General features: G+C 35.3%; 2 protein-coding genes across 3 annotated transcripts in view; one reads left to right on the top strand and one right to left on the bottom strand.

The window, feature by feature from the left end:
* fkbp5 (FKBP prolyl isomerase 5) overlaps window positions 1–6,359 on the top strand; it is an 11,605-nt gene extending 5,246 nt beyond the window's left edge. For both annotated transcript variants that reach the window (XM_046859504.1, XM_046859495.1), the window contains exons 3-11: window positions 409–553; window positions 1,407–1,549; window positions 1,686–1,800; window positions 1,912–2,068; window positions 2,699–2,789; window positions 3,067–3,150; window positions 4,329–4,514; window positions 4,636–4,875; window positions 5,147–6,359. In XM_046859504.1, the coding sequence (XP_046715460.1) occupies window positions 409–553; window positions 1,407–1,549; window positions 1,686–1,800; window positions 1,912–2,068; window positions 2,699–2,789; window positions 3,067–3,150; window positions 4,329–4,514; window positions 4,636–4,875; window positions 5,147–5,242 (1,257 nt within the window). In that variant the 3' untranslated portion in view covers window positions 5,243–6,359. The remainder of the gene's footprint in view (window positions 1–408; window positions 554–1,406; window positions 1,550–1,685; window positions 1,801–1,911; window positions 2,069–2,698; window positions 2,790–3,066; window positions 3,151–4,328; window positions 4,515–4,635; window positions 4,876–5,146) is intronic.
* A 770-nt stretch (window positions 6,360–7,129) lies between these two features.
* slc6a22.1 (solute carrier family 6 member 22, tandem duplicate 1) lies at window positions 7,130–23,064 on the bottom strand. Its single transcript, XM_046859482.1, has 15 exons — window positions 22,840–23,064; window positions 19,541–19,743; window positions 18,378–18,512; window positions 16,963–17,103; window positions 16,051–16,129; window positions 15,826–15,958; window positions 15,576–15,710; window positions 15,189–15,292; window positions 13,081–13,205; window positions 12,801–12,913; window positions 12,580–12,717; window positions 12,351–12,453; window positions 11,353–11,453; window positions 10,895–11,065; window positions 7,130–10,143 (listed from the first exon to the last, which is right to left on the bottom strand). Exons 2-15 carry the CDS (start codon window positions 19,737–19,739, stop codon window positions 10,102–10,104), a joined length of 1,719 nt encoding a protein of 572 aa, XP_046715438.1. The 5' UTR covers window positions 19,740–19,743; window positions 22,840–23,064; the 3' UTR covers window positions 7,130–10,101.
* Between the last annotated feature and the right edge of the window lie 4,015 nt (window positions 23,065–27,079).

Consider the following 27,079-nt stretch of genomic DNA (forward strand, 5'->3'; position numbering starts at 1 on the left):
TAAATAACTTTTGATTAGCAGAAAACAGATTTGTGCACAAAGTCTGCATGATGAGTGTTGCTGATAATAATCTTGTTAAACATCCAGCAAGACAAAATATGTGGTTTATAGAATTATTTTTATTGTAGAACTGCCCAAACACTGTTAGAATTAATTTATATGAAATGTTCTATATAACCTGATGCACTAATTGTAGAGTGAGGCATCGGGAATACTGGTTATACACCATATATGTATGTATGTATGTATGTATGTATGTATGTATGTATGTATGTATGTACGTTTTTTTTACAGCAGTTAAGGGAACATTGACTTGTTTTCATTTTTTTACATTGCTGATTCATTTGAAGTGCTGCTTTTTAAATGAACAGTGATGATAATGAGGACTCTCTTTCACAATCTCCTCAGATTGTGAAGCGACATGGTACAGAGGGAGAGAGGCCTATGATTGGAGACAAGGTGTATGTCCACTACACTGGAAAATTGCTTAATGGCAAGAAGTTTGACTCCAGTTTTGACCATAAAGAGCCTTTTGTCTTCAATGTAGGCAAAGGTATTGCAGTTATATTAACAATTTCTCTGTTATTATCTTAGTTTCAGTATCTACAAATATGTATGTTTTTTAAAGCAACAATGTTTTGTTAAAAACATCCAATTATAGTGATAGTCAAATAATTATAAGCATAACCCATGAATGAACACATTTTTCCTTTTATCCAGCTTTTTTTTTTTCCATTTTCCACGAATGCGACTGATTTAGATGCCAAGTAGTAGAGACATTTCGACAGAGATGTCGAAATGTTTACATCAGTTTACATCTGTGTTAAATTAACCATGATTCGGCCTACCTCAATATCAGAACATGTTTCAGTGTAATACCTTTGGGAATAGGATGTTCTTTTCAGCCTGTGAAACTAGGCCTTATATTTTAATGACATTTTTGTCCTTTTGTAGTGTATTTTGTAACACCCACACATTTGTACTAGGCTTTAAGAAGGAGTTGAAATTGCTGTTAAGCCAATGCATGTAGCCATGTAAGTCACATATAACCTACAATTATTATGCCATAAGCAGTTTCTCCCATGTTAAATAATGCTGATGGCATATCATGTTCTGCCTGTTTCAGTTGCACCTCCCTGGACTGCATTTATTTATATCCAAGTGCAAGTTGGTTTACTTGTTCATTGTTTGAACGTACCATTATATAATAGTACTCATATGTGGAACACTAATAGCACTCAGGAATGTCTTTATTACATTATATATATATATATATATATATATATATATATATATATATATAGAGAGAGAGAGAGAGAGAGAGAGAGAGAGAGAGAGAGCGAGAGAGTTAGTGTATATATATTTATAGTGATATTCACAGTGTCCTCTCTATTGCTATCTTAAAGGCCAGGTGATCAAAGCATGGGATATTGCTGTGCGCTCCATGCAGAAAGGAGAGGTGTGTCTGCTTATGTGTTTGCCAGAATATGCCTATGGCTCTGTTGGAAGCCCCCCAAAGATCCCTCCAAACTCTACACTGTTGTTTGAGGTGAGCAGTTTGTACAGATATACTTAAAAAAAATTATTTAAACCTTTCTGTCTGGCTAGACAGGATGATATTTTGTTACTCTGACAGTCAGAAAAAGGTGTTTTTTATGCTGGATCATGCCCCTCTTGCTTTACAGGTAGAACTGCTGAGTTTTAGAGGGGAGGAGCTTACCGAGGATGGTGGTATCTTAAAAAGAATAAAGGTCAAAGGTGAAGGCTACAGCAATCCCAATGATGGTGCCACAGTTCATGGTATACAATTAACTAGAATTCTGTTTTTATTAATATTTTTTCTGTAAGTTTGTATTGTATTTATTTAAGGCAAACCTGTATTTCTTTTCTGTATTTTTTTTTGTGGTACAGTGCACCTGGAGGGAAGGTGTTGTGGCCGTTTGTTTGATATACGGGACACCACATTTGTGGTGGGAGAATCTGAGGACATGGGTGTTCCTTTGGGAGTGGATCGAGCCATGGAAAAGATGCAGAAAGGCGAATGCTGTCTGTTATACTTAAAACCCAAGTAGGTTTCAAACATCTGTATTTACACACACGCATGCACGTGCGCACACACAAACACACGCACGCGCACACACGCACACTACTGTGTAAACATTTTAGTGAAATGGCAGGAAATACGAAAGCTTTCAAAAAAAGAAGTTTGAATAGTTTACTTTTATCTATTGATAAAAAAGAAATTAAATGAACAGAATAAAAATCCAAATCAAATAAATATTTGGTGTGACATTTTTTGAAGGAACTTCTTGTTTAAAAGCATCTTGGAAAACTTACCACAGATCTAGTAGGTTGTAGGCTGCTTTAAATCCCTTCTGTCTCTTCATGTAATTCCAGACATACTCAGTGATGTTAAGATCAGGGTTCTGTGGGGACCAAAACTATTATCTCTATGCGGAAGATAGTTTTTAATGACATTGGCTGTATGTTTGGGGTTGTTGTCCTGCTGCAGAAAAAAATGGGGGCCAATAAGATGCCTCCCTGATGGTAACAACAAACAAGTTTTATTTTTTGCTGCAGCCAAATTTTGACTCATCACTCCAGAGTACCTGCTAGCATTTTTTTTCTGCATAAGTAATTCACTTAGCCTTGTTCATAGTTATTCCAGTGTTGACATGATGTGTATTATATCTCACAGATATGGCTATGGTAAAGAGGGAAAACCAGAATTGAACATCGGACCAAATGCAGAACTTTTGTATGAAGTGGCGCTCAAAGATTTTCAAAAGGTGATGGCTTGAACCAAATAACCTGTAATTTTATTTAATTTTGCAAAAGTTTGATGTGTTCATCTAAAATCACAATTTAAATAGATTATGAAATGACTTCTGAACTAACATCATAGGGTTTTGCATGCAAGGATCAAATGACAGCAACACAATTTGTGCTAGTATGGAATTGTTTCATATGGAACAGTGGCAGTGCATTGTAACAATCAAAGAAAAACTACTCCCTCTAGTGTTCATAGAACAATGATTCAAAAAACTAAATGTTCTTTTCCGTCAGGCCAAAGAATGCTGGGAAATGGACTTGAGCGAGAAACTAGAGCAAGCCGTTTTGGTCAAACAGAAAGGAACACAGTATTTTAAGGTGAGAAGTGGGTTTTTTTCCCAACACCTTGAACACTTTTATTACATACTGTATAGCTCTGAAAACAACATGCTTTTATAGACTGAAATGTTTCTCTTTTGCATGTTCTCTAACCAAAAGTACAGCATTTAAATATTATATTTCAATCCTTCTGGTACTAAAACACAAATTCCTTAAAACAATCTTAAAGTATTTTCTTTTCTTTAAAATGTTGTAATTTTATTTAGATATATAACAAATAGGATTACAAAAAACAATGACCATGTCATGTTTACGAAATATGCTTAATCTTCAGTTATTATAGCCTACTGAAGGAGAGGCTTTTAATAATAATAATAATAATAATAATAATAATAATTAAAAAAACTAAAACATTTTATGAAGCAATTTGGAGGGTTTAACAAAACATTTTGCATTTACCATTTAATTAAGATAACCGTTAGAATTAGTTTTAATATTTGCATGGCAATCCTTTGCAGTCAATGACTGCCTGAAATCTGAAACTAATTAAAATACCCAAATACTCTTCCCTCTCTTGAATTGCTTTGCCAGGCTTTTACAGCAACTATCTTCAGTTGTTACTTGCTTGTACTTGTGTCTTGCTGTGTTGTTTTGTACTTAAAAAGCAGCTCAGTCAAGTTGCGGCTAGGTGACTGACTGAGACTTTGACAACTACCTGAGCACTTATTGAAATACCCGCCTGGGATATTTTACTCACGTTTATAAAAAAAAAAATAATAAAACAATAATACTAATCACAACAACTGATCTAAGAGTAATAGAACATAGAGAAAAGTGTATTATTTCGTAGAGAAGCATGATTTTGTGATATGGTGAAGCTTTTTGTAATCAGATGTTTATAACTTTTATGGAAGAAGTCTTCACTGTCAGTTCTTTGTGATTATCATTTAGAAACTTGGCACCAGGATACAGTACACTTCCTCAGCGTTTCCCATTGTGTTTTATACCTTAATTACTCTACATGAGCTGTATAAATATTCATCTATGAAGAGACAATCATCTACTAAACTGTAGACAATACTTTTCACTAGGTGATCAAGTCATAAGTCAGGGACTTATTTTAGTGATTATGATGTTTGAATATGATATTTTCGCAGTCTATATGAAAGTGACTGACATTTGTGATGACTGATAACATGCCTGCGCTGTGGTTTCAGGCTGGCCGTTACTACCAGGCTATCATTCAATATCAGCGTATTGTAACTTGGCTGGAGATGGAGTGTGGAGCAGTAAAAGAGCAACAACAGGCCACTCAGGCCCTTCTGCTTGTTGCCCATTTAAACCTTGCTCTGTGTTACCTACGTCTGCAGGAATACTCTCAAACTGTTGAAAGCTGCAACAAGGTATAGCAATGGCTATCCCTCTAGACATACAGTACTTCAACATCAGAGTAGCTGCACAACAAAGCCTCAACTCTAACACTTTGTGAATGTGTATGATTTGAACTGCTTTGGCTTTTGCCAGGTTGTAGAGCTGGACTCTGCGAATGAAAAGGCACTGTATCGGCGTGGAGAGGCTCGACTGCTGAGAAATGATTTCAGTCTGGCTCTAGTGGATTTCCGGCAAGTTCTGAAGGTTAACCCCACCAACCGTGCAGCCCGCTGCCAGATTGCGGTCTGTCAACGCAAGATACGAGAACACCATGAGCGTGATAAAAAGATCTATGCCAATATGTTCCAGAGGTTTGCTGAACATGATGCCAAGGTACAAAACTGTCCCAATCTTTTCTTAATTCTAGCTTGTCACAGAGCTACTGTTAAGATCAGATATTTTCAATTATAATTTTATTGTATTAAATATAAGATACTTGATTCGAATTGAAATTGTGCCTTGTGGGACCAGTTAAAAAGAATGTGCTGCAGCGTAAGCATTTGTACATCATGCTGAGATTGTCTTTACATCTTTAAATGATCATCTTGGACTATTATTATTATTTTCTGCATATTCATGAGGTAATATGTTTGTGCCACCACAGATGAACCGATTAAAAAGGAGTAAAGAAGATTGTGAAGTGCTAGATCAAACCTGCAAGGCTGTGAAAAGGCCACGGAGAAGCCAGGATGGCCCCTAATGGTCCACAGTCCATTCTGCAATGCCTGTAACGCTGTGCAGTTGCAGGCTGGTTTTGACCTCATGTACTGTGTGCAAAGTGCAGTATTGAAATGCATGGTCAGCCCCTTTTCACAGTGACATTACTGCTATCTTTCAGAACCCAAAAGAAGAAGGCTCAGACAAGATAAGAAGTATAAGAGCAAGGGTCTCTAAAGAGTATAAACTTAAATGGCATTCCAGCAGACAAAATGCACACATGACCACTGGTATTCAACATCTAACCTCCATCACATATGGTGGGGTCTAAAAGTCACTGGGATTTTAATTACATTTAAAATAAGAAATAATCCGTAGGTTTAATCCGCAGGTCCGTATTTAGAAACATTTAAAGCGCAAAAAAGTAAATATTCAATTACTGCAATATTTGCTATTCAAGTTCTTGTTTCCTATTTAAATGTAAGTTATTTTGTGATATGGATTGTGTTAACTGCTTTGTACAAATAGGCAGATTTTTTTTATGCATAATCTCTTTTATTGATGCTTGTCTTCAGATCACACTGTTGGATTAGAACTAAAATGGATTCTTAGGTTTTATACCAACTTGTGGAGTACAAATTACTAAAAACTCTCAAAGTCATGTCAATATTCCAAAAATTCCAATTTGTACAAAAGTTTTTTTCAACAATATAATTTATAATTAAAATTGTATTACTTTAGGAAAGAATGCAAGCAAGAATCAATAGTGCTCTCAGACTTTTGGACCCCACTGTACATCTGAACCTAGCAAGGCATTTGTATAATGTAAACAATTCAATGATTAAAAGTTGGTACTGTATAATGTGTATTTCATAATGTGGTAAAATATTAGTGGCTTGGAATGATTTCAATATTAGTCTTGAGCTAGACATTGTGGGGAGGTTTGTCAGCATGTTTGTGTTTAGACAAATAACTACATTGGATAGCTGGACTCAAATACTGTACTGCCTGTCTAACCAGCTTTGTCCTTCCTAATCAGTTGACACACAATGCAACCTTCCCTATGGGAACATGGACAAGACTATCTGGCCAACTGAAAGGCTGTGGCTTTACTCTTTTTTGCACACTCCTTGTTGGATGAATAAAATGTTTCAAAGTCACCATGCTTGCAATTTTCATTTTGGCATCTCCTGATGTAAGACGGTATCCACAAAGTAATTCTTAAAAATGGACATGTTAATTATAAAATTGAAACTTACAGTACCAGGCACATACACATACACACCTTGAGGAAATTTAGCACAGCCAACCCACCTTCCTGGATATCTTGTTGAAGGAAACCACAGAGATACTCCACTCAGACAATAACCCCAGGCTCAGGATCAACCAAGGAACCTGGGGATGTGAGGTTGCAAAGATATCTACAAATGTGATAAATGTAGTTATAGACAGATAGAAGGCAGAATCTTAATATGGACAAACAAAAAAATAGTAGATTAAACTTCCAATGTGCATACACACACACGCACACTATTAATTATTTATTTAATGGAGCAGTACAATTTTTAATCAGTAGAGGGCAGTATGCCCTCATTTTGGAGAAAAATACTGGTAGTCATGCAAAAGTCTCCTTCAGCACCAGAAAGAAGAATCAAAATTGTACTTTATTGCAGACCGCATCGTTTATATTTTATCCCAGTTTATTTGCTGTTCCTAGTTTTTAATATAACATGTACCCTGGAAATATTAGTAGTTATAAATTACATTTATTTTACATTGAGTTGTTTTTGGTCCTTGGCTACTTCATCAAGAATGATAAAGTCTGATAAAATCAGTATATCAATGTGTACATGAAATAATCAACCTCTCACTTGCAATGTTTATCAAACTGCAAAATCATCCACCTGTCTATTAATACAAGAAGTCATAGTTGGAGAACAAAGTACCTTTAATTACATAATAGTGTTACCATTAATGTACCATTTATTGCATTAAAAGACATTGTAATGCACCAATTATATCAAATTTAGCTCAGTACAAAACTCTTCAATAAATTGGCAAACACAATCAGATATTTTACCAATTGTACAACACAATTTACAACAAATATGTATTCCCAAAAACCTTTTCAGGACATTTCAGTTTCAAAAATAATTCTTTATAGACATGTAATATAAAAAAATCCATATTGTTACAAAGAAATATATACACTGAGCAATTTAACAGGAACACCTGTGCACCTAGTCATTATTACAATTATTAGTCGATTGTGTGGCAGCAGTGCAATGCAATCTTGCAGATACAGAATATGCCAACAGCAGCTTTTTTTTTTTTTTGTTTAAATCTAATTTTAGAATTAGGAAAACTGTGATCCTAGTGTTTTCGACTGTGGTATGATTGCTGGTGTATGATGGGCCTGGTTGAACATTTCTGTTTGTGCTCCTAGAATCTCCTGGGATTGCCACTCACACACACAACAGTTTCTAGCAATTACTCAGAACAGAAAAGCTACAGTAACTCAGACGACTACTCCATACACTTTTTGTGAGTGGAATAACATCTCAGATCATCTCAGATCAATCATCACATCAAAGTTTCACTCCTATAAGCAAGAACAGAAGCCTGAGCCTGCAGTGGGCACAGACACAACAAAAGGCACCAATTTCTGATAAGGCACACAAATGGCAAATCAGAATATGGCACCAACAACATAAATCAATTAACCCAGTCTGCCTTGTGCCAACAGTCTAAGCAGGTCGGGATGGTGTAATGGTTTAATGGTAATGTTTCTTTGCATACCTGTTAAAACAAACTGAACATTGTATTTATGTTTTTATGCCACACCTTACTAATTATACATGTTTCATTCTGGTTTCATGACATGGGAACCTCGGTGTTCTTCAGTGGCCAATCCCCAGATCAAAATCCAGTAGAACACTTGGGATGTGGCACAACAGAAAATTTGCATGAAAGGAGGAATGAACAATCTACTGGAATTTCTTGATGCATTTATGGCAACATGAATCTCAAAAGGAATTTTTATTGGAATTAATTGAGTTTCTTGAGTTGAACCTCAAAAAAACCAAAAAAACAACAACAAAAAAACCAATGAGAACCCTACCCAGTTTTTAGTACAATGTTTCTTATAAAATACTTCTTAGTAACTCACATACATGAATAGCATTTTTTCCAGTTAGACTGCCACTTCTCACATTTGTGTGTGTACTAGAACAGGGACATTTCCTGTGTATAACAACCAACACTTAGCTAGGCTTCTCAGTTCTATATGTAAGTTCAGCAAAAACATTTATACACTACATTTACCTGCATACTTAAGTTTTTAGGGTTGCACTGGGGTTAATAGTACAATTTATAATGTGCTGTCCAAGCACAATTTTAGTATCACTAATCAAGTCACAGTCAGTCCTCGACCCATATTTTCGAGACATTACACCGATAGTTCTCGGTTTACAAAAGGAATATCTGTGCCTTTATATCATTTTAGACAATCAACTATTTTTAATTATGACCAAATTCAATTCAATTTTAATTATTAGTGTAGGAATGAAAAGAAAATGATAAAACAACAATGAGTTCTGACTTTGAATCTTTTTGCAAGAAAAAAAAAAATACAAAAAAAATTTCCCATTAAGATTAACAAGCACCAAGAAGCCAAATCTGGGAGGAACTGTCATGAGAAAACACTACATATGTCTGGAATGGTTCATTAATTAATGCAAAGGTTCTGCTTTTTTCCTGTTTTATAAAGAGTCTGGTAATACAGATTCTCTGAACACAGTGGAGTGAGAAAACAAGCAGAATTTAATATGCTAAAAAGGCACTTTGAATCTCAGTAATATTGCGATAAAGTTTTCCGTCACTGTTTAGGTGATCAAAGGGCTCTTAAACTTTACAGAGCATAGCTTTGTTATACAACATGTATATTTGTGATGTGATTGTAAATAACTATCTGTAAATATGTAGAGTATTTCTTGCAATTATAACTTGATCTGAAATAATCAAGGCTATTTTATTTCAAAACAAAAATCTATAGACTGTTCCATGAAACATCACAATGCTAAATAGGTTAGTCTGTCAATGTTATATTGAGAATGTTCTCAAATAAATAAGTATTTACCAAAAGCAGTTGTAATTCATCAAGGCAGAGACACACATTCACATGCTCAACCACACACAATGTTTGCCAAGTTTTTGAATAAAGGATTGATTGTGTAACAATTTTTAGGAGTTGTTTTTCAAGTCAGTTGAAAGTCAGTAAACCTTACTGCAATAAAACATAACCCTACTTACAAATTACCAGCAAACAATGCTATCGACAAGAGAATCCATGGCGATATCCATGTAAATGCACAGTTTAAGGTATATGTTTAAGTTTAACCTTTTTTTTTGTAATGTTCTGTATGACTTTACTTTCAAATGTCATTAAAATATCAATATCTTTCTGCCAAAGAAATTACAATAAATGTTATAATAACTGAAGAATTTTTTCCTGTTACACACTTCTCCAATAAAATTCCTTATTAATGTAAACTACATACATGCTCATAATGCTGTTTTTCACCAGATATAGCCTTTTATGATGGGCTGCTACGAGTTTTTGTTTTGATTTGAAAAATGTACTCTACACATTCACAAAAAGTGATTTGTCTCCAACAAATTTTTCCATTTTTTGCAGACTGATACAGTTGATAAAAAAAAAATCTACATATGTAGTACACTAATTTCACAGCATTTACAGTTGAGGAGAGGCCACAGACCAGTATAAAAGTGCATTTTTTAAATATGCATGGTTGACTTAACTATTGTCTTTTGTGCTGCAGGGGATGTCCTTGCTGTTTTTATAGGGCAAGAATTCCCACATAGCCTCCAGTTGCATAGTGTTTACCTAAGGTCACTTGCTGAAGTGCAGAGAGCCCGTAGTCGCTAAGGAGGGTCAAATGTTACAATAAGTCAAAAACCTATACAGAGAACCAGGCATGGTATTGTGTACAGTGACCTAGTTATTGTTTTGTTTTTTCAGTGATCACAGTACATTAAATTGAACTTAGTGATGAAATTAAAATGATTTTTATAATTTCATATGATATTCGCTTTAATTTGAGAGCATTTTCCATTCAAACTGGGTAGGAATTACAGCACCTTTTTATGTTTTTTAGGTGGCAAAAGTAATTTGAGAACTAGCTGCTTAGTCATCCCATGAACAGATGTGTGCTACTCACAAATCTTTCCACTTGCATGTAAGCACATTTCAAATCTAGAGATCAAGTGTAGCATTTGGAATTTGTTGCTAGTAACTCTTGATATACCCATCAGAGTGATGACATCAACAGTTTATTTGTGTTTGAAAAGGATGCACTGGTGAGAATGCACACCCAGAACACCACAGAAAACAACTGTGAAGAGAAGTCATGGCCATGTACATGTACAGTTCAAAGTAAACTACTTTTTAATCTACTTTCAAATATAATTAAAAGTCTATAAATATGTTAATTTGTACAGTTGCTGTAAACAAAGTGCTGTAATTCCTATATACTCAAATATGCTACAGTAAATATTGAAGAAATCACAATTATATTTGTGAATTAGATTAATGTATAAAGTAACTTATTTAGTAGTAAAAGACTTCTCTGGTAAATGATACAGCATTCTGTCTAAAGGTCTGAACGGTACATACCTGTTTCAGTGATCCACTAGAAGTGAGAAACACATAGATCATCCAAAGAGGAACCAACAGAGTTGATGAGAGTGTGAACCACCAACCAATGGCATAACCCCACCATGGGTATTCAATAACATTGTTAAACTTCAGAGGAGTAAATCTGATCAGAGAGAAGACAAGTGTACCCTATAGACAAAAAGGTGCATGCGAAGAAAATCTTGAAAAGGGTTAAACCTTCAGGGGTTATTTATTAACATGTAAAATGTAATATCTATTATATCAAATGACAAAAACAAATTATTTTAATGCAAAAAATTCTGGATGATTTGAATATATATCTAAAAAATAACATCTTGTAATTTACTAGTGTAAATAAATCTGGATTTACTGATAAATCCCTGTATTTTTCCAACAGTCCATAATAGATCCCAATTACAAACTTAAAACGCATGTTCTTTTACAGAGATACTCACTGTACAGAATAAAGGGGTGAGGTACTTCCAACAATATTTGATTAAGAACAGTGGCTTGTAGCCAATCATGTCCTCAATTTTTTCATAAAAACGATCAGCACCTACAAGAAATGAAGTATTTTCAAAACTTAATATATTCCACAAAATTACAGAAATCCTAAACAGACTGTACATTCCCTAAAATATTATGTGCGTTTTTCAGGCAGTCTGGACTGACAAACATTAAATTTGCATGTCTATATGGAGAACACAGCATGTCTGATTGCGAAGGCAACTGAGAGCGGGTGTAATAATGTTTATTTCTTTATTGCTACATCTTTTGCTTCTCCTTCAATGTAGTGAAAGCTTGAGTAAAACCCTGTCTAAACATTTTGTAAAAAACTGGAATGCTGAAATGCTGACAACCAGACCAGTTTCTAAAGTTTTGATGGAATGCAGTGTGATTCCCAAGTGTGGGTGTGTAATTCCACTTTCTATATGTGATGAAAAAAGAAGACAAAGAGGTTTGAAATTCTGATTGTAGGCTAAAGCAAGTACAGGAATCCCCCGTTTATTGCGTTGGTTACGTTCCAAAACCGCATAAATAAAAAAAACGCAATAAACGGACACCACCCCAAAAATGCTATTTTATGTATACAGTACTGTATTAACATTTTACTTCATTATATAATTTAAACATATTTTTATTAATAAATTTCATTAATTCAACATAAAACTCCATAAAAACAATTCCCTATAAGTTTGTTGGTCTATCGTGCTATAGAGACCGGTACAATCAGCAAAACAAATGAGTTATGTAGCAAATGCAATTCTGAGATAAACTGGGGCATGAGATTCAAACCGCAGTAAAGCAGGGGATTACTGATGTACTGATGACAAGGTGCACGGTAGAGATAACTGCTGCCTATTTTTTTCATGTGCATTTGTCAAAACTGCTGCAACATAGCATTTGAATAACCATATTATCAAACAGATACAAACAAATATGGAGTACTCACCATAGACCCACCCTACACACACTGACTGCAGAATAGCGAATAAAAGAAGTGTCATCCCACTGCAGCAATAGTAATCAAACAACTGGAAAATATACAAGCCACCCTGGAAAATGCAACAAAAAAGTAAAAATCACTAAAAAGTAAATTTATATTTATTGTTAATATACAACACAAATAGTTTTACAATAACAAGATTAATAGCAATTTCAAGATGATTTTTCATAATCACCTCTGTTACCATAACCAGGCCACACAGGAAACACACAAAACAAATGATCAGTAGGAATCCTTTGCGCCGATGACCAAAGAGGAAGAATGAGGGGTACATGTCGGTTACAGCAGTCGTCAGTGCCTCCAAACACACAAACTGTAATGAGAAGTGTTGGACAGTGCTTATAGAAATTTTATCAATATAAACTAAAGGTAAACTATGTTTAGATGTGCACTCACCTCACTGTCCAGTCCTAGTAAAATAATCATAACAAAGAAACAAATAGCCCATAATTGTGGAACAGGCATCATTGCAACTGCCCTAGGGTATGCAATGAAAGCCAACCCTGGACCTGGAAAAGCAAACAAAATGTTTTTGGCATGACACTGCTCAACACCAACTATCTATATATATATATATATATATATATATATATATATATATATATATATATATATATATATATATATATATATGTAATGGTTGGAACTTAGCAAATAGGTTACATCTTTAAATCACCTGACTCTGCCACTGTTGAGATGTCTGTCTTCTGCTCATAGGCCATGAAGCCTAACACAGAGAAAATAGCAAAACCAGCCACAAAACTCGTCCCACTGTTCAACAGGCAAAGATAAATACAGTCCCTGCAAAGCAAATGCATATACACATTACATGTGTGTAAAATGCTTGTCTGTGTATGTAAAAAAAATCCATGAGATTTATATATATATATATATATATATATATATATATATATATATATATATATATATATATATATATAATATAAATCTCATTGATTTTTTTTTTTTACATACACAGACAAGCATTTTTTATTTTTTTTATTTTTGTTTTTTATTTACTGGGGCTCAAAAATATACTAGGGAAAAATGTCATGTGATTATTGTGGTCAATATTGCAATTGCAATATGATAAATGAGTCATGAATCATGAGTCGACTTGAATGGTTATCAAGGAAATTGCACATAATGAATAATGCATAGTGATAATGCTGAAATGTGTATTTGTAAAACTACAAAGGTTTTCAAAATGAATATTTTGTACAAAATGAAATAACATTTGCATTATTTAAAAAAAAAAAAAGCGTTACTGCGAGATGTGTGTTACTGCGAGTGGGTGTGTGTCACGGCGTGAGTACGAGGAAAGCAGCGGGTCAAAAGTAGGGATGCACCGAAATGAAAATTCTTGGCCGAAACCGAAAACCGAAAAAGGAGGAAAGCAAGGCCGAAAACCGAAAAACCGAAAGAAATTATGCCAATTATTATTACCATTGCATTTATGTCTATGACTGTGTACTAACCTTACTAAAATCAAGGAATTTCAATTTCATAATTAATATTAAAGTTTCAAAGAATTAATCAATTACAAATTATTAAAATATTTATTTATAGCACATTGCAACAATCCACAGGATAAAATAAATTAAAATTTAGTCTTAAATGTTTAACTTAAATGCACTCATGTGTACATTAAATAATAATGTACAGGCCCTCTGGCCTGCTGAAAGGTTGTACAGTTAAGTATGTTCTTTCATAAAAACAAAGTGCATTCAGAACAAGTGCAACTGCTTAAAGATACAACAATACAACACTATCACTGGGAAACTTCCTGCCTTTTCAAAAACGTTCGCCACAGACAGAGTGCGCATGCTCGGAGGGGTTTTGCTTTTCTGTGCGTTTGCGTTCCTCTGATATTCAGCATAGCGTTCGGATGTTTGGATTTCAAATTAAACCCGACGTGGAGAAAGTTTTTGCAGATGAAATTTCGGCATTACATGTTTGCAAATCGCTATCCGTGGGTCTTTCTCAGATATACTGAAACACGTCCACACCGCAGACATGTTGTTTCAGACATGCACGTGCAGGCAGCGGTTTCTGTTTGCGTCATCACAACAAACTGTTTCGGCCGTGTTGTTTCGGTGATCAAAGTCTTTCGGGCGAAAACCGAAAATGCACTTTTGGGCCATTTTCGGCCGAAAATTTTCGGTGGCCGAATATTCGCATCCCTAGTCAAAAGTGAATGAAAAATAAAAGAAAAGCTCTGTCTTGAACCATCGTCTGTCATCTCTTTCTTCCAACCCGGAAACAGTGAAATCTGTTACAGATCTGTTATATTGCAACGTGATGTAGCAACTTTAATTGAGCAAATCTTGCACAGTACCGATCTCTGCTCAGCGTTGGTTATCTTAAAGCTAAAATGTCGCCATATAAAAAAGCTAGCGCTTTGTTTGGCTACCAGTTCAGTGTCGGTCTGCTTAGCATCCATCTTTACCTGGTCTCCACGCTGCACACCGGAAAGTCACGTGAGCATACCAGCTTCCAAGTGTGCATCTCTACCACAAGTATGTAATGTACATGAACTAATGATGTCCACATGATGTAAAAGATCATGTGTCCATGAGAGCTTTCAGTGGTAGATGGGTGTCAGTCACTGATCTGTTTGTGCACTTGCTGCCTAATATCCCAGCCCTCGACAGATGCCATTGTAACAAGACAATATGTGCTAATTTACCGGTCAGTGGTTTACATTTTATGGCTGATCAGTGTATGCACAGGATTTATGTTTAGTGTGTTTTTATTTTGTTGAATTTTCTTCTAGAAACTCACTTGTAGCAGTTATTATTGTATTTGTTGTAGCTTCCCAAAGCCACGAGGCACCCAATGCAGAGAGCGTAGGAGTAAAAAATCTGCGTTCCAGCATCCATCCACACCTACATACAGTGAAAGAAGGAGCCTTCAGTACTCACTGACCATCTGACAAAACAACATCTGCAAACTCTTTAATGATTCACTAAATCCCAAATCATTAATTATTAAGTTTATGTACATTTGGAATACATAATACCTTTTCCTAATTTTTCCACAAAACAGACATTGCCTTTGCAACCAGTTATAATGCTCTATTTTGATAATTTCTCATAATAGTAAAAGAAGAAAAATTTAGGTTTCTCTCCATGCAGTGTATATTATCTCTAACTCGGTGACTTTACACACCTGTGGGTCTGCAAGGCGTGCAGGATCTGGATAGAGATAAAAAATGATGCCATCAACAGCCCCTGGCAACGTGAGTCCACGCACCAACAGCACTGCCAATATTATATAAGGAAAGGTAGCAGTGAAATAGACCACCTGAGAAAGTAAGAAATAGCTCTTAGTCAACTAAGTGAAAGTAAAATGCTACAACATTTTAAAAAGTTACTAAAGCCTTAATGGTCATCTGAATTTTCTGAATAAGCGCTCTCACCTTGCCTGTTGATTTCACTCCCTTCCACACACAGAAGTAGCAGATGATCCAAGCCAAGAGGAGACACAGAGCCAGCTCCCATCTCACACTGCCCAGATCATACACGCTGCCTGTAAGATTTAACACTCTCCTCCTTGAAAAAACAAACCATATTTGGCTATATAACTTCTAATACATTTAATAATACAACACATGTATTTTAATTACATTTTAAAAACAACTTACTCCCAGAACTCTGTAACTGGTGAGGTTGCATTCTCTGGTATGCTCGAATTATCCATTTTGTCAAATTCAGTGCATGTTTCTATTGTAAAGAGAAAACAGATCCCCAAAATAACAATGCACATAGTGCCATAGTGCAAAACCAAGATTTTTTTACATTACAGTAATCCCCTTTACCGTGTTTTTGCGAATCTCGCGTCCCCCGTTTATTGTGGAATTGCGTTTGTTACATAACTAATTTGTTTGGCTGATTTTCCCGGTCTCTCGCGGATAACACGATAGACCAAAAAAACTTATAGGGAATTGTTTTTATGGAGTTTTATGTTGAAATAATGAAATTTATTAATAGAAATATAATCATTAATTATAAAATAAAGTAAAATGTTAATACAATACAGTTCTGAAACTTGCACACTGGATCCCTTTATCTGTTAAAATAGACCCCGTTTGCCACCCTAGATTAGATTTTTTTTTAAACATAACTGAAATGTTAAATATTAAGCACAGTACTTAATTGTGTACATTAATACTTCAACTATGTATTGGAATCTCAGTTTTAAAAAAAGATTTTTATTAACTACTAATTACATTTCAGTAAACCTTATTCATTTGCATAATAACCTAATAACAGTGCATTTTCAACACTGTAATTAAATCATGAAATATGAGTTCATAGTGGGCTCTTCCATCTTAATGGCAGTATGCATCCAGCTCTGATGGTGGAACATACACTGTTTAACTGTCAAATTTAAAGTAAAATTACTCTACTGCCAAAATATCCAATCAGAATGTAAATACTTATGATAATAATGACCAGGCTGCTTTCTATATCCTATTTAAGACAAAACAGCCCAGATATTATTATGTTCTATTTGGCATTGATTATATGTGGTATATGTTAATAATATAAAATACCAGTATTCCAGGAATTGCTGCACGTAGCCCACGGCAACACAGCACTAAAGGAAGAAAAAAGATAGAAGAATGCCCATGCCAAAATGATGATGTAGTAGATGGAGGAGTATAACACAACCACCTGAGTTCCATAGCCCAATCCTACAAAAAACGAAATAAAGATTATCTGACATTTTCCACCACTTCCCCTTTAATAATTTTTCATGGAAATATAGTTCTTCATAAAAATAAAAAAAATACTATAAACCACACAAAGAATATCTAATTAATCCTTAAAGTCAATGTTATGTATGTTGTGCATTGGTTATATGCAGCACATTAATAAAAATCTGATGCTTGAAAGTTGAATTGCAAACAAACTTGTTTATCACTAACCAAATACCTTATTTACTGTATACCAAGCCATAAATTCATTTTTATAAAACATTTTAATATTCCATTTTTCATTGCTATGCACGATTTGCCCCCACCAAAAAATAAGAAAAGTATTACAAAAAATATAATTTTAGTTGGACAATCCTCAGTACAGCAGTGACACTGACATGGCAGTGTGTATGCTGCTGGAATGAGACTATCAGGTGCAGCAGTGTTGATGGGATCTATTGTACTTCCTCTGCCCACATCATTTGATACTCCTCCTTTGTAGCTACTTCCTTTCCTTGATTTCCATGGACAGCATGTGTTAATCGTCTCCAGGCCCTTTATCAATAAATAAGCGCTGTGGTTGGACTGTTCCTCAACATGGATACTGAACTGCCGAAACCCCCACTAACAGTTCACTGGCACTGCAGTGCTAAAATAGTCCACTATCCAAATAACATCTGTGCAGCTGTGGTTATAGGATATAGGATATAGGAAACAGGTCATGTCTACTAATGAACAGATTAAAGGAGTGATGATTGCTGTGCATTTTGTCGACCACAATCAGAGCCGACTCTACAAGGAGTCTTATCTGCAATGTTGCTGCAGGCAATCATTCCAATAAAATCAGTGCCACACCTGCTTTTTAACAGACATCAAAGACCAGCAAGTATAGTCAGTGTCCTCTGCATGGTTTAAATGCAAATCTAACTTGAATTGTAGAATTGTTTTAAAGGATTTTCTATGTTTAATTAATAAACAGAAAGAAAATTACAGGTCACTAGAATGCACAAATTGGCATGCACTCGTCCAACAAACTTAACTACTACAATACTTAAGTGTCATATTAATACATTAAAATACATACTTAGATTTATTTTCTATAGAATAAAATCACAGTATTCTGCTTGCAAATTGCTCTTTTGACAATTCTAGATTTGTGAAAAGAAACCGAAACAAACATTCTTTCTTTAGTTTCTGTATATTTGTGGTCATAGAAGGAAGTGTCAATTATAAATATTAAGTACATTATAGACCAGAATGTATCGGCTTACCTTCAAATAGGGGGCAGATTTTCCTCCAGCAGGTGATGCTGCCCTGACTGGTGTACTGACCCAATGATATTTCCATGAGGAACAGTGGAATGCCACAGAAAAATAAGAAGACCAAATATGGAATAAAAAACACTCCTGAAAAACAAAGCCATAATTTCTAGGCAAAGCTTATTTATACAGCACATTCCACATAAAGGCATTTCAAAGTGGTTTACATAACTATAACTATTAATTAACATAATTATTAAAGCAAGAAAAAAAAAAAAATAAATATGGAAAAGAGAAAAAAGTATACAAACACATAAAATAAGTAAAGTATAGGCAGCACCTTCTACGCTTAAAAGTGTTTCATGTTTGCATTTGAAGATGAATAAATTGGTTCCAGATTGGACCAAACCCTGACATTACCACAGCCTTCTGTGGCTGAAATCACTACAATGGGTGTTATATTTGAGATTAACTGGAAGACAGGTCCAGCTTTGGGTGCTTCTTGTTAGGCAATCCCTAGTGATTCTTCAGGTAGAACTCATATAATGGTCCTGAATGATTGTGTGATGTAGTCTAACAAATCAGCCGGAAGGAAACTTTTAGAAATTATGCAATGAAAAATTTAACTTTTACATTTTTATTTATAACTAAAGATTTTTCCCCCACTGTAATATGATGATAGATAGATAGATAGATAGATAGATAGATAGATAGATAGATAGATAGATAGATAGATAGATAGATAGATAGATAGACCCACATTAAATTGGACCAATGTGTAAAATGTGACATGTAACATAAAATGTGTTTTACATTCATGGTCTAAAATTATTTTATGATCTATGGTGTCAAATGGAGCACTGAAATCTAGAGGCACTAGAAGTACTGGTGTCATTCCAAAGGTATTTTAAAACCCTTTAATGTTGCTCTGATGCAATGGGACTGAAACCCTTCAAAACATTTTGTGGGCCAAATATTTAAAAATGACCCCTTTCTCAGTACTAAATGAAGCATTTCGGTGTTCCAATGGTTCAAAGTATAGATTAATGGGGAATTCATTTTGGAATTGACGCAAAAAGTTCAACCAAAATGTGACGCATTTAAGCTACGTATTATACACTTTATATCATAAATTATTCCTGCTTTATTATTTAATATCTGAATATTGCACTTACCTCCACCATTCTTGTAGCACAGGTATGGGAACCTCCACACATTTCCTAGACCGATGATTTGCCCAGCAACGGCCAGGAGAAATTCGATTTTATTTGACCACTGGCCTCTCTCTCGAGTTTTGCCCTGTTTACCGACTTTTTCTGATACTGGACAAGACAATTTCAACTGCACCTCTGGATCATAATTATCCATCTCCATACCACTGAAAGAAGGTAAAGTGTTAGATATTGCCATTGATATGGCTATACAAATATGTATATAGAAAAAGAAATACAGAATAGCCCCAGTGACTGAACTCTTTTAGGTTGCTATCACTTCATGCATTTTAGACTGAGTGAAGCTTTAGCTACTGAGTTACATTTAAGAAAAGCTAATGTTAAAACTCCTCTAAAGTTAATATTAACTTGAGGGATGTTTGGTGACTTCAGTGGGTGATGCTTATTAAATCATGAACAACACATTTGTTTTTTATAAGCAGCTCTCTACCCTGTCTTGTGTAATGCATTGCTTGCCAAAAACATTATACCCTATTTCAGCAGGATGTGGCTGGAGTAGCAGGCACTATTTTAGACTCAAACATTAGCCACATTTGTGCAGGGCTACAGATGACAATACAAAATCTGAGTTGTACACATTTTTTATCTAGTTTTACAAAACACACAACATCATGACTTTTGCTTTTTGTTCATTTTCATATAGCTAATGAAGACAGTCATAAAGCCAGAGTTCAGCTAGTCCAACTGCCTCTTTTATAGGTCAAAAAGCTTGTTCAGCACCCACTGCACTTTGTTAATAACTCATTCATGGTTAAACAGTATATGTTGTATATAACAGATTCCTGTATATAAAAAAAAAAAAAAGACTGTGCACTCATAAGATTTAGTTTCAAACAAAACCTTGACAATGTGAAATAATCTCTTACATGTTCTACTGATGTTTAATTTACACTGCAATTATCTGGCAATTGGGGGATTTAGATCATTTTCTTGGCTAGCAGCCACATACAATGTTATCACCATTACACCATGCTTCCATTTACAATCTGTGACCTTTGGAAAAACTGTAAATTTATATTGTCATAAAAATTACTACTGTCAGCTCGCTAACCAGCGTAATTATAGAAAAAAACTATTAAGTATAGTTTGCCTTAACTATTCACTTGTTTATAATCACCAGTCCAGTTTCCTTCTCTGTAATCACCCACTCTATGAACAGCTGCATTAGTAACACTGTTGTAGTTCTAATAACACTGTTGTAGAATATACACTACATGCACAAATAAATACCTATATGCATACACAAAGGAAATCAACAGGATTGTCTACAATGGCATTGCAGCATTTGATAATTGTTAATTCGATGCCTGGTTTTACATGTTAGTCAATTTGCCAACTCAGAGGAAAAACGTATGTGTTTGTTGCGGCTGCTACAGGGTTTTCTTTGGTTTCACATATCTCAATATGAAATGAACAAAAAGAACAAAAAACACTGGCTGAGAGCATGTACATCTGAAAACAAATTTGAAAATTCATTTATTAATCATTAATATAGTGACAGGAAAAAGAGAATCAAAACTTTCCCTGTGCACAAAATGAATACAAAAAGCATGAGTATGGAGAACACAAAGCTGCCACTAGAAAATGACTAGAAAATTGTATAAACAACTACTTTTAAACAAAATTGTTGCTATGTTTATTCTCTTTTGATTGGCCGGTCTAAATCTGAAAAACACTTCAGTTTCCGCGGTGCCACAAAAAAATGCTGAACGCGGTCCGTTCGGTTCATGTCATCGGGTGAAATAATATAAAGCTGAGTCGTCCTTTGCAATACAGCTGAACTACAGCTTTTAATCCACGACCATTTTTGATTGCTGTGTTCTCACCTGCCTAGACCTACCAGGGTTTTTAATAAAAACAATATAAATTTGTTTATTAAAACTGTGCATATGTGAAAGCACACTATGAAATCTGATAACTAATAGCCCCTGCTGTGAGCTGTAAGTATTTAGTCACATTTGATTGCTTTTCACTCTGGCACTTGCATCAGAGTATTCAAAAGCTGCACTTTCTACAAATATAGGTAATGGGAATCACTGCACAGGTGACAAGGAATAAACAAAAACAGGGAGTGGTGTATAGTAAAATAATTAATGACAGGGTGGTGAGATGGCAAATGAAAATTGTTTTTTTTAACGTCCTATAGCGTCAACTGAAGTGTTTTATTACTTTTACACCACAGAATTTGAAAACAATTTCAATCATAAACATTGTAACATGACCATGAGACAAGTTATACTTTATATTACAGTGTTCCTGTTAGAACTTTTATGATAGTAGCCATGAACAGGTCACTTCATCTAGAAACCTCAGCAAATTTCCGTCCTGAAGATTCACCAGAAACCAAGTGAGATTCCTGCTGCCTTAAATAAACATGAAAATCTTGAATTAAATGAAAACGATCCATTAGATAGCGTGATATTATTCAAATGTATTTATCGCACTTAGATTGGTTGGAGCACTTGGTTGGATTGGTTGAAGCATCCACCAGTGTCCATGTATGAGTTGGACCAGAGACATCATTCTAACAAAAAGATCCTTATTGATTCTGAGTTGAGATTTCAGCAGGAAGGACTGTTATGATTACGCAATCCTTAATTTATGATGTGGGTTACCGTAGAAAATGATTATTGTGCTTATTTACCCTTACATAGAGCAGTTAATCATGTGTATATGACGCATGTCCATTATCACTTGTCCTATTATCATTAACCCCTGCTGTCTCAGTCAGCACTCTTCACTCTGATAGCACTGATCCAGCTGGCAAGGCGTTTTAATATTACTAAAATGACTTATCTCACGGGACACACACTCGATTGTCGCTTTACACTCCGAGCAGGAACTGTGTGAATATGTCGCATTTCCAAAGAAAGCCTCGCCCGTGGCCCTCACCGAGACACAGACACGCGTTTCACTTGAACTACACCTACGTGATCGCATTCAGCACCCTGTTGGGATAAAGTGTAGCCTGGTGCCAATGGAGGGTTGACAGAGGCACTGTACAACACAGGAAGAAACAATGAGTCACTGTGCCTTCCCCGTGCCCTTTAGCCTACATATGACGGGCGCCGGGACACACACACACACACACACACACACACACTACAATAGGCTACAATTCACTTCCTTTAGTGACGCGGTGCGAAAACAAATACTTCCCCAAATCTGTGATTACTGTATAAGCATATATCAACTTGAACAAGTGGTGAGGTATAAAAGAGAGAGAAAAAGAAAAGTGGTACCTGAAGGAGGCAGAGTCGTTCAGAAGTTTAGAAAGGCGCTGCGGAATAAGTATTTCTGCGCGTAAAAGAGCTGGAAGGGCTGCTGGATCTTCTTGGTATATTCGTGTGTATCTTCCCCTTTGCTCTGTGCTCCTATTAACACACACTCATGTTTGCCTCAGCGGCATCACACGTGCGCCTATTTGAAGATGTGTTTGTTCTCGGGTGAGGGCGGGGCTTATTCAAAGACTGCGGTCTTACCATCACTCACTGAGCTCCTTTCCTCAGTTTGGTCTACCAAGAAAACAAGCTGTTATAAAACATTACACGATTATGATAAAGTTAGATTTTTTTTATGGAAATAACCCGAGGAGAGCTAAATTTATCTCACAGTGCTACCTTTTAGGCAGGTACCAATGCAAATTATAGGAAGTAGAGGACCAGAGTCAACCCGTGACTGCGGAAAGCCAAAATGGTCAAATAGAATATAAATATATATATATAGTAGAGGACCAGTCATATATATATATATATATATATATATATATATATATATATATATATATATATATATATATATATATATATATATATATATATAATGTAATAAAGACATTCCTGAGTGCTATTAGTGTTCCACATATGAGTACTATTATATAATGGTACGTTCAAACAATGAACAAGTAAACCAACTTGCACTTGGATATAAATAAATGCAGTCCAGGGAGGTGCAACTGATATATATATATATATATATATATATATATATATATATATATATATATATATATATATATATATATATATATATGACTGGTCCTCTACTTCCTATAATTTGCACTGGTACCTGCCTAAAATGTATTTATATAGGTGGTAGCTTCCCTTAACTTCCCATTTCCTTAAACTACTTAAAGTAGTTTATTGAAATGCTCCGGTAACCCGAATGGAAGCTTAATTTGTGTCTCGATACAAACTTTTAAGCGGATACAGGTATAAATTACGTGTAAGAAGAACACTAGAACGATCCTGAGACTATGGAAAGCCAAAAGAGTCAACCAGGATCTCTTTAACTACTGACAAAATCAGTATTGTATATACGCTGTGCTGTATAATGCTTAGACCCCTCAACTCAAATATCTAGGTTGTCTAACAGGCTAACTAAAATAAAACATCTTTTTTTTTAGAAACACTATATTTTATAAAACAACAAGAACGTTTGAACTAATCAAATATTTACAAATATTATTAATGTGTAAAGTAAAAAGGAGGCTGGAACTATATCAGTGGTATGGAGAGTCAACCAGATTGACTAGCTTTGCCCATTTTGACAGTCATGGAATGAAATAATGAAATTAAATAATGCAAATCAGGTACAAGAAGAAACTTTGTGACTTTGTGCATTCATGGGAAATGTAGTCTTTTAGCTTAACTCTGACAGAGCCCCCAAAGGGTCACAAAGTCCTCTCCAGAGTGACTGCTAGTACGGAGCTCCCAGGGGAACAAAGTTCGAGGAAGAGCAGAAGGGGAGAGCAAACACTTTGTGAGGCCACATGCAGGACTTATATCCTTTGTGACGCCAAATAAGGGAGCAACATTCTCTATGAGGCAAAAGGGCGAAGGAAAAAGCAATAGGAGAAGGACAAAAAAACAGTGAGGAGGATGAAAACAGTGATGAGGATGGAAAAGCAAGGTTTGAAGTAGAGCAAGTGTACTGCTGTCCAAGGTTGAGCAATTTGATGGAATGAGGCCATGAGGCCATCAACAGTGCTGAGAGGCAGGAAGATGTAATCAGTAATGCAGGGAAGCAGAGTGACATCCCCAGCAGGTAGAAGAGCTGAAAATGTTCTTAGCATTGCAAAACAATGTCACCAACATAGCAAAGGGGTAGAGCAATTTCCAAAGTTTGGGGGATATTGTTGTTTGTATCTTACCTGTTGAATGTTCAAACATAATATTTTACAAAATGCAGTTTCTTTAGTGTTATACATTTTTACTATTCTTATAATTTGGTAATCCAGTATAATCCTCTATATATTTTTGCTCCTGTATATAGTGTTTGACTGGTGTAGCCTATTCTTTGCAGTGTATTCAGCTCACAACTATAGAAAAGATTGGATTCACAAGTCACTGCAGCAAGCTTAAACCAGTCTGTCATTCGACCTCTCCTTAACAAGGTGTTTCCACTTCCTGAACGACTGGTCTCTTTATTCTTATCTAGTCTAAACCTGAGTGGAAGGCTTTTTTCTCTCAGCTGATCTAAGCTTTATAGACAAGGGACATGAGTTAATGCTTGTCTTATATGGGTGAATACCTTTCTGGCAGTTATGATCCAGATGGCCTACATGAAATGCTTTTGAGAAGTACACTATGAGCATGCAGAAATCTCTGATGAACCACTGACAGAAGCCATGAGTCTTGCTGTCTCAAGACCAGTCCAGTACAGCGTCCACATTTTGTCTCTCCATACAAATGGAATGGATTAGCCCACACTCATGTTTGCCTTAGCAGCGTAACACGTGCACCTATTTAAAGATGTGTATGTTCTCGGTGGGGCTTTATATATATATATATATATATATATATATATATATATATATATATATATATATATATATATACACACACCTAGAAACCTCAGCGATTTCAAGCCTGAAGGTTGACCCAAGACATGTGTTAAATAAACATGAAAAGCTTTAATTAAAATTAAAGTAAAATTAAAAAGAGTAATAACATTTTTAGAAATGTATTTAGAGTCCTTCGTATAATAAAGTAGTTTATTGGAATGCTCGGAAACCCCTGAATGGGAGCTTAATTTGTGTCTCGGTACCAACTTTTTAGCGGATACCTGTAAAAATTACATATAAGAAGAACACTAGAACTAACCTGAGATTATGAAAAGAAAAAAGGGTCAACCAGGATCTCTTTAACTACTGACATGATCAGTATTCTATACGCTGTGCTGTATATTGCTTAGACCCCTGAAATATCTAGGTTGTCTAAAATAAAACATCTTTTTTTATAAACACTATATTTTATAAAACAAGAACATTTGACTTAATCAAATATTCACAAATATTATCAATGTGTGAAGTAAAAAAGAGGCTGGAACTATAACAGTGGTATGGAGAGGCAACCAGATTAACTAGCTTAGCCCATTTTGAAAGATAGGATCATGCCAGATGAAGCAGTTTGACATTAAGACATTAAGCAGTCAAACATTTTGGGACAAAACACAAAAAAGAAAATGGAAAGCACACATTTCTTTTTGTGTGCACCGAAGTTATGCAACATTTTAGCAAATATGCATGAAATAAACTAATTAAAAGACTTCCTTCATATTATAAAAATGTCTATACTTAGTTGCAAGCTTATTATGCATGTCAGAGTCATGTCAAATAAACACCCTTTGTGCACCCCACACAGCCTGGGCCTGAGCATGGACTTGTTAAATATATATATATATATATATATATATATATATATATATATATATATATATATATATATATATATATATATATATATATATGACAGTCATGGAATGACAAATTAAATAATGCAAATCAGGAGCAAAAAAGAACTTTGTGCAATCATGGGAAATGGGGAAATGTAGTCTTTTGGCTTGATTCTGACAGAGCCCCCAAAGAGTCACAAAGTCCTCTCCAGAGTGACTGCTAGGACGGAGCTCCCAGGGGAACAAAGTTCAAGGAAGAGCCGAAGGGGAGAGCAAACACTTTGTGTGGCCACAGGCAGGACTTATATAATTTGTGACGCCAAATGAGGGAGCAAAATTCTCTATGAGGTGAAAGAGAGGAGGAAAAAGCAATAGGAGAAGGAACAGTGAGGAGGATGGAAAAGCAAGGTTTGAAGTAGAGCATGTGTACTGCTGTCCAAGGTGGAGCAATTAGATGGAATGAGGCCATGAGGTTATCAACAGTGCTGGGAGGCAGGAAGATGTAATCAGTAATGCATGGAAGCAGAGTGACATCCCCAGCAGGTAGAAGAGCTGAAAATGTTCTCAGCATTGCAAAACAATGTCACCAACATAGCAAAGGGGTAGAGCAAAGCCTTCAGCAGATATGAAGGAAGATGGACATTCTCAGAATAGCAGAGGGGCAGTGCAATTTCCAAAGTTTGGGGGTTATTGTTGTTTTGTATCTTACCTGTTGAATGCATTTTCTTTAGTGTTATACATTTTTACTATTCTTATGATTTGGTAATCCAGTTTAATCCTGTATATATGTTTGCTCCTGTATATAGT

This window comes from Silurus meridionalis, chromosome 1 (assembly GCF_014805685.1).
Source record: "Silurus meridionalis isolate SWU-2019-XX chromosome 1, ASM1480568v1, whole genome shotgun sequence".
NCBI classification, from domain to species: Eukaryota; Metazoa; Chordata; class Actinopteri; order Siluriformes; family Siluridae; genus Silurus; species Silurus meridionalis.